This window comes from Rhinoderma darwinii, unplaced genomic scaffold (assembly GCF_050947455.1).
Source record: "Rhinoderma darwinii isolate aRhiDar2 unplaced genomic scaffold, aRhiDar2.hap1 Scaffold_423, whole genome shotgun sequence".
In the NCBI taxonomy this organism is placed as follows: domain Eukaryota; kingdom Metazoa; phylum Chordata; class Amphibia; order Anura; family Rhinodermatidae; genus Rhinoderma; species Rhinoderma darwinii.
Window position 1 is genome coordinate 111,631 of NW_027463777.1, and position 8,995 is coordinate 120,625.

The following is an 8,995-nucleotide window of genomic DNA, read 5'->3' on the forward strand; positions in this document are numbered from 1 at the left end:
TATGAAGGAATAGAGATATAATTCCGGTAAGATAAAGTAACAGGCACATAATGCCGGTTCAGATGAGGGAACAGGGACATAATGCCTGTAATATGAAGGAACAAGGACATAATACCGGTAACATGAAAGAACAAGGACATAATGCCGGTAATATGAAGGAACAGGGACAAAATGCCTGTAATATGAAGGAACAGGGACATAATGCCGGTAATATGAAGGAACAGGGACATAATGCCGGTAATATGAAGGAACAGGGAAATAATGCCGGTAATTAGAAGGAACAGGGACAAAATGCCTGTATTATGAAGGAACAGGGACATAATGCCGGTAATATGAAGGAACAGGGACATAATGCCGGTAATATGAAGGAACAGGGAAATAATGCCGGTAATTAGAAGGAACAGGGAGATAATGGCAGTAAGATGAGGGAACAGGGACATAATGTCTGTAAAATGAGGAAGCAGGGACATAAAGCTGTTAATATGAAGGAACAGGGACATAATGCCTGTAAGATGAGGAAACAGGGACATATTACCGGCATTATGTCCCTGTACCCTCCTACAGGGGACATAATGCCAGTAATATGAGGGAACAGGGACATTATGCCGGTACTATGAGTGAACAGGGACATAATGCCGGTATTATGAAGGAACAGGGACATAATGCCGGTATTATGAAGGAACAGGGACATCATGCCTGTAAGATGAGGGAACAGGGACATAATGCCTGTAATATGAGGGAACAGGGGCATAAAGCCGGTAATATGAAGGAACAGGGACATGAAGCCTGTAATATGAAGGATCAGGGACATAATGCCTGTAATATGAGGGAACAGGGACATAAAGCCTGTAATATGAAGGAACAGGGACATGAAGCCTGTATTATGAAGGATCAGGGACATAATGCCTGTAATATGAAGGAACAGGGACATAATGCCTGTAATATGAGGGAACAGGGGCATAATGCCTGGTAGATGAGGGAACAGGGACATAAAGACGGTAATATGAAGGAACAGGGACATAAAGCCTGTAATTTGAAGGAACAGGGACATAATGCCTGTAATATGAGGGAACAGGGGCATAATGCCTGGTAGATGAGGGAACAGGGACATAAAGCAGGTAATATGAAGGAACAGGGACATAATGCCTCAAAGATGAGGGAACAGGGACATATTACCGGCATTGTGTCCCTGTAGCCTCCTGCAGGGGACATAATGGCCGTAATATGAGGGGACAGGGACAATACTACGGTGTCTTGTCTTTTGCCGGCTTAATGTAGTACGAGAGGAACACACAGTGTCTGTTCCCTCCTCTGTGCTAGGTTATAGTTATACAGGTGGAGAAGTCTCTAGTGTCCTGTCTGTGTCCGGGTAATGTACTGCTGGAGGAGCAGGTTCTGGGGTCTGGCCTGTGTCAGGTTAGTTTAGTAAAGGAGGAGCAGACTTGTGTCTTTCTGTGCTGGGAAATTGTAATACAGGTGGAGCAGACTCTGTTGTCTTGCCTGTGACGACTTATTGTAACATAAGTAGAGCAATCTCTGGTGTTTCCTCTGTGCTGGGTTATTGTAACACAGGTGGAGCAGTTTCTGGTGTCTCCTCTGTGCCAAGTTACAGTAAGACAGGCGGAAGACACTCCGACATCGCGTCTGTGCCGGGTTACCCTTCTGGGCTCTCTGCAGCTCCAGGTCGCCCCCGCATCGGACAATCAGCTTCCCGCACGTTAGACATTGTGGTAAAGAACCCTGTGATAGTGACAAGTACCGGGAATAGAGGGAACGAGCTCCCGCAAACACATTTATCTTGTCCGATCACAGCGACGTGCAGATCGGCAGAACTATGGCAGAGATCCCGGGGCCTCCACCCGGCTCCTTCCCAGCATCTCTGCCAGTGAAGGCTAGAAATGAGTAGGGGGAATGTCAGGGAGGGGGAAGTCACGTAGAGAGCCCGCTCGCCCGGCCGCTTCTAGTCGGAAAGGGCTCTTATCCCGGGCAGGGAAGCACAAGGGGAGAGCGGAGCTTCACTCCTGTCAGATGAGGAAAGGAAGGACATGTGATCAGTGTCAGCCAATAGACGCTCAGGACAATCGCAGCAAATCACCAAGCAGCCGCTGTACATATAAGAGGCGCCCCCATCTCTGTTCTCAGTGTTTTTCCCTCGCAGAATAATTGTTTTAGTGGATTCCCGTGTTATACGATGGCAGAGACCGCACCAGCCGCCGCTGTCCCTCCCACCGAGCCTGCCGCCAAATCCAAGAAGCAGCCGAAAAAACCTGCAGCAGGGGGCGCCAAGAAAACCAAAAAACCCTCCGGTCCCAGCGTGTCCGAGCTCATCGTGAAAGCCGTGTCCGCCTCCAAAGAGCGCAGTGGGGTGTCTCTGGCCGCCCTGAAGAAGGCTCTGGCTGCTGGAGGATACGATGTAGACAAGAACAACAGCCGCCTGAAGATGGCGCTCAAGACTCTGGTGACCAAGGAAACCCTGCTCCAGGTGAAAGGCAGCGGCGCCTCCGGCTCCTTCAAGCTGAACAAGAAGCAGCAGGAGACTAAGGACAAAGCGGTCAAGAAGAAGCCGGCGGCTGCTGCCAAATCCCCGAAGAAGACTCCGGCCAAGAGCCTGACAAAGGCCAAGAGGCCTGCCGCTGCCAAGAAGGTGGCGAAGAGCCCCAAGAAGCCAAAACCTGCCCCCAAGAAAATAACAAAGAGCCCAGCAAAGAAGGCGGCCAAGCCCAAAGCTGCCAAGAGTCCGGCTAAGAAAGCTGCCAAGAGTCCGGCTAAGAAAGCTGCCAAGAGTCCGGCTAAGAAATCTGCCAAGAGTCCGGCTAAGAAGGCGTCTAAGTCCAGGAAGACCGTGACGAAGAAATAACCGAGAGCCGCCCGCTACTTGTCCCACAAAGGCTCTTTTCAGAGCCACCACCTTCTCCCCGGCAGAGCTGTATGATCACTGGCCGCTGTTTCCTCCGGTACAGACAGCAGCGCGATCCTGAGATAAAGGAGGCGCTATCATCGCGTGTGCACGGAGGAGCTTCATGTCCCTGTTACTCTATGACAAGTGTCATTTCTGGTCATCTGCGCAGGACGCCATAGTTGCTGTATCCGGACCTCCACAGTGTCCGTCCCGTCACTATGGTGTAACATCCAGGCAGAGTTTATCAGGTCACAGTCCACCAGGTGTAATGTGTGAATAAGGACCGGGGCAGCAATAGACTTGTAGCTTACAGCACAGGATCCACGTGAAGGAGGCCGATGGTTTACACTCTCTCCGGTGTAAATAGAGCACAATGTCCCCTGCTCCTCATTACACGTGGTGGATGGTGACCCTTATACGCTGCCTCTGGATGTGGGGCACAGTGTCCTGTGTAAGGATGGGGTGGGGGATTGTCCCTTTGTGTAATCTATAAAACCACTGCAGCGGCGGATGATGGGGAAGTAGTCTCTTATATAACGCTGTGTACGTGATCTGCGGACATGGAAATACAGTGAGCTGTTACTGATGATAACTATTTCGCAGAGAGCTGGAGAAATGATCTCATTAACGCCCCCTGCTGTAAAAGCTGCGTGTGAACGTCATGTAAACCGGTGTCCGCCTCTTCGGAACGGTGATTGGTCGCAAATATCACATTTGCTTTGTCGGTCGCATATTTTTTTATGAAGAAGCCAATAGAATGTAGGGGTGTGCCTTTCATGGACCAATGAGGACACGCTCAAGTGTATAAATACTCTGCTCTTTCCTCTCGAATCAGTCTACTAGTGTGCACGTTGTTGTAGAGCTATGGCCAGAACAAAGCAGACTGCGCGTAAATCCACCGGCGGGAAAGCGCCCCGCAAGCAGCTGGCTACTAAAGCTGCACGGAAGAGCGCTCCCGCTACCGGCGGAGTGAAGAAGCCTCATCGTTACCGCCCGGGCACAGTCGCTCTCCGTGAAATCCGCCGCTACCAGAAGTCCACCGAGCTTCTTATCCGTAAGCTGCCCTTCCAGCGCCTGGTGCGAGAGATCGCTCAGGACTTCAAGACCGATCTGCGCTTCCAGAGCTCAGCAGTCATGGCTCTGCAGGAGGCCAGCGAGGCTTATCTGGTGGGACTGTTTGAGGATACCAACCTGTGCGCCATCCACGCCAAGAGGGTCACCATCATGCCCAAAGACATTCAACTGGCCCGCAGGATCCGTGGGGAGAGGGCTTAGGTCTGAACCCGGCAACGACTACAACACAAAGCCACCAAATCCTCCCTCAAACGAGCTGAATCCTTTTCCTCCGTTAATTCTACCGCGACTCTCCCGCTGGCTTCTCGGTGCTCTGCTATTAATATGTGGAGGTGCCATGTTAACCCTTTCAGTGCTTAGTTAGCGCCATTTACACTATAACCAGTCCCCGTCTCTAGCACTCACGTTATCCGGCCCTTTCAGCAGTCCTGTCATGTGTTATGCCGGGTGTCTGCGCTGTATTCATCACCTCCCTCTCCGGCTGTATCGCAGTGATAACCATTCACTCCTCACTGATGACCGCAGATCGCTCTTCCTATAATAACCTCCGCTGCTGCTGCGAGGAATGACGCCGTTATGTGCAGCTAATGATCCACCGCTGACCAGTGTGTGCGGAGTCCTTGTTCCCTACTCCTTGTAAAGGCAAACCAGGCGCAGCGTGTAGGGTGGGGAGCAGGTATCCTCCGCCCGGTGTGAACACAAGCGCAGGGGAATTATACTCTTATTCTGTGAGGTCATGATCATCGGGTGTAGTCCTGGTCACCGTTGTAAATCAGAGATCTAAACGCATTAACACTGCCCGAGTCTTCTCCTCCCTATTCATTCTATAAAACCGTTGTGGTGCTGGTGGCCGGAGGGGTGATCTGCGGGCACACAAATCCTGAACCTGACGGCAGATGACGAGCAGCCGCCATGCTAATCCAAGACGTCACGCTTGTTCCTTGTTTCCCTTAACATTACTCTTTAGATTTGGGGCAGATAGAGATTACACAGCAGTCGCGCTATGAACGGGAAAAGAGCCGCCACATCCTCTATAGATCAGCTATGATGTCTGCTGGTGACCGCTCGTGTATCATCTGAGCAGCGACCTTCTACTTCTATATACACGGGGGTAGGGAATTTTGGGAATAGCTCCATCTAGTGACCAGCAATGGGAAATATTATAAATTAGAATTAATTTATAATATTTCCTGACTCGTGAAAAAAATAAAAAAAATTTGAACAATGTTTAATCACCTACACACTAAATGTTTAATTTAAAAAAAACAAACATGTTTTTCTGGCAACACATTGCCTTTAACATTACTCTTTAGATTTGGGGCAGATAGCGAATACACAGCAGTCGCGCTATAAACGGGAAAAGAGCGGCCGGTATTGTAAAATGAACGTGAAATTCAAAATCTGAGTTAAGCCAATCAACGGGAGGGGGAGGGATTGGTAATGTGAATTTACTGAAAGAAACGCCCCGGAAGTGACATGTTTAACAGTTCTCTCTCTGGTCCACCCAAGGTCTATATAAAGACGCGCTCCGCGGTTCTCGGTACAATATTTCTCTTTAGCTTCAGCTGACAGGATGTCTGGTCGTGGTAAAGGAGGAAAAGGACTCGGAAAGGGCGGTGCTAAGCGGCACAGGAAGGTGCTCCGTGATAACATTCAGGGCATCACCAAGCCTGCAATTCGCCGTCTAGCTCGCAGGGGAGGCGTCAAACGCATCTCCGGTCTCATCTATGAAGAGACTCGCGGCGTCCTGAAGGTTTTCCTGGAGAATGTCATCCGTGACGCCGTCACCTACACCGAGCACGCCAAGAGGAAGACCGTCACCGCTATGGACGTGGTGTACGTGCTCAAACGCCAGGGCCGCACTCTCTACGGCTTCGGAGGTTAAAGGGGTTGTCCCAAGTTGACTCAAATTTTTTTTTTTATACATTCTAAGCAGGAAATGAATTTTAAAACATTTGGTGTTAAAAAAAAAATTAAATTCATTTCCTAAGTGCCTTTTTTTTACACTTGATAACTCAGCAAGTGCTGGTTATCTTTTCTAAAAAGGGGCGTGAGCGGCTCGATGTCAATCAAGCCGCTCCGCTCTGCAGTGTGCGCGCTCCGGATGTTGCTAGATACTGTAGTTCTAGCAACATCGGGAGAATGTTCGTCTCAAGCGGGCATGGTAAGCCCGATTGAGACGAACTTACCGTGAATGTACTGTACACTACACTACACTACATTCACCCCGTTTCGGCAAGCCACTTTTCCCTCCCCCACCCTGTCACTACATTTTTGTACCCGCCGCATCGGTGCTGCATCAGCACCCGGCGAACAACTAAAAATATATAAAATAAAATAATAATCACCTAAGACGTTCTAACGGCGCTCTGAACGATCCCGTCACTTGCCATCTTCCTTCTTCTTGGCGCCGCTGGCATTCATAGTAACAATGCGTTGTGGCGCAGATGACGTAATCATATCAGGCCCACGTGATTACTTCATCTGCGCCCACCGCTCTGTTATTGTGAATGGGAGAAGAAAAGTGACGGGACCGTTCAGCTCTTCGTGGGAACGTCTTAGGTGAGTTTATTTTTGTATGTATGTTGTTATGTATGTATGTATGTATGTATATGTTTTCTTGTATGTATGTTGTCATGTTTGTATGTGTATGTATGTGTATATGTGCATGTATGTTTGCATGTATGTATGTTTTCATGTATGTATGTTTGCATGTATGTATGTTTGCATATATGTATGTTTGCTTGTATGTATGTTTGCTTGTATGTTTGCTTGTATGTATGTTTGCTTGTATGTATGTTTGCATATTTGTATGTGTATATGTGCATGTATGTGTATATGTGCATGTATTTTTGCTTGTATGTATGTTTGCTTGTATGTATGTATGCTTGCTTGTATGTATGTATGTTTGCATGTATGTATGTCTGCTTGTATGTTTGCTTGTATGTATGTATGTTTGCTTGTAGGTATGTATGTTTGCTTGTATGTATGTATGTATGTTTTCATATATGTATGTTTGCATGTATGTATGTTTGCATATATGTATGTTTGCTTGTATGTATGTTTGCTTGTATGTTTGCTTGTATGTATGTTTGCTTGTATGTATGTTTGCATGTATGTATGTTTGCATATACGTATGTTTGCTTGTATGTATGTTTGCTTGTATGTATGTATGTATGTATGTTTGTATGTGTATATGTGCATGTATGTGTATATGTGCATGTATGTGTATATGTGCATGTATGTTTGCTTGTATGTATGTTTGCTTGTATGTATGTTTGCTTGTATGTATGCTTGCTTGTATGTATGTTTGCATGTATGTATGTTTGCTTGTATGTATGTTTGCTTGTATGTATGTTTGCTTGTATGTATGTATGTGCATGTATGTGTATATGTGCATGTATGTTTGCATGTATGTATGTTTGTATGTATGTTTTCATGTATGTATGTTTGCATGTATGTATGTTTTCTTGTATGTATGTATGTTTTCTTGTATGTATGTTGTCATGTTTGTATGTTTTCATGTATGTGTTTTCATGTATGTATGTTGTCATGTTTGTATGTGTATATGTGCATGTATGTTTGCATGTATGTATGTTTGCATGTATGTATGTTTTCATGTATGTATGTTTGCATGTATGTATGTAGTCATGTTTGTATGTGTGTATGTTTTCATGTATGTGTTTTCATGTAGGTATGTTTGCATGTATGTATGTTTGTATGTATGTTTTCATGTATGTATGTTGTCATGTTTGTATGTGTATACGTGCATGTATGTTTGTTTGTATATATGTCTGTATGGCCATGTATGATACTGTCTGCTGGCGCCCTGTATCTAAGCCAACTTTGCCGCAGGCTTCAATACATGGTATAACAGTCAGTATCACACATGAAAGTGAAAGTAAGCCTACGACATGTTTTATTTCATTTTTTTTTTTATATTTTTGATTTTTTTACAGGTTTGGTGTTTGGACTACGTCGGTTTCGAGGACTACTTAGATGACGCTTTTTTTTTCATCAATAAAATGGTTAATGAGGGTTGTGTTGGGGTTGCTTTATTTCAATAAAATATTTTATCTATATCTTTTCTTCAAGTTTTATTACTATCACTTTAGTAATGGCCGCGGTCTGAGTGACAACATCCATTACTAAGGCGGGGCTTAGTGTTAGCCGGTGCAGAGGCTAACACTAAACACCATTATTACCCCGGTACCCACCACCACCAGGGGTGCCGGGAAGAGCTGGGTACGATCCAGTACCCGACCATCTGTTGTGATGGTAGGGCTCTGGGGCGGCCGCAGGCTGGTATTATGAGGCTGGGAAGGGCCAAAAACAGTGGACCTTCCCACCCTTGTAATGCTAGGCTGCTGCTGCTGTGTTGTATCTGGCTGGTTATAAAAATGGGGGGGACCCCACGTCATTTTTTTTTTATTATTTATTTTTTTTTTTTATTAAAAAGACATGGGGTTCCACCCAATTTATCATAACCAGCCACATACAACACAGTGTTATTAGCCTGGGAATAGACAAAACCAGTGGCCCTTCCCACCCATGTAATGCCAGGCTGCTGCGGCCTTGTATATGGCTGGTTATTAAAAATGTGGGGGACCCAACGTCTATTGTTAAATTTTACAAAAAAAACGACGTGGGGGTCCCCCCCATTTTTATAACCAGCCCGATACAACACAGCAGCAGCAGCCTAGCATTACAAGGGTGGGAAGGTCCACTGTTTTTGGCCCTTCCCAGCCTCATAATACCAGCCTACGGCCGCCCCAGTACCCGACCATCACAACAGATGGTCGGGTACTGGATCGTACCAAGCTCTTCCCGGCACCCCTGGTGGTGGTGGGTACCGGGGTAATAATGGGTGGTTAGTGCTAGCCTCTGCACCGGCTAACACTAAGTACCGCCTTAATAATGGACGCTGTCAATCAGCCAACTGCCATTATCTAGGCACTAATAAAGTTTGAAAAAAAAACACAAAGACATTTTTTTTTTATTGAAATAAGAAATCCCCAACAA

At 46.4% G+C, this 8,995-nt stretch overlaps 2 protein-coding genes across 2 annotated transcripts; both read left to right on the forward strand.

Annotated features, from left to right (window-relative positions):
- Window positions 1-2,163: 2,163 nt before the first annotated feature.
- Window positions 2,164-2,877, forward strand: LOC142710270 (histone H1.5-like). Its single transcript, XM_075848537.1, has one exon. It carries the CDS (start codon window positions 2,192-2,194, stop codon window positions 2,855-2,857), a length of 666 nt encoding a protein of 221 aa, XP_075704652.1. The 5' UTR covers window positions 2,164-2,191; the 3' UTR covers window positions 2,858-2,877.
- Window positions 2,878-3,754: 877 nt separating this feature from the next.
- LOC142710258 (histone H3) lies at window positions 3,755-4,174 on the forward strand. Its single transcript, XM_075848529.1, has one exon. The coding sequence runs from the start codon at window positions 3,764-3,766 to the stop codon at window positions 4,172-4,174; it is 411 nt and encodes a 136-aa protein (XP_075704644.1). The 5' UTR covers window positions 3,755-3,763.
- The last annotated feature ends 4,821 nt before the right edge of the window (window positions 4,175-8,995 follow it).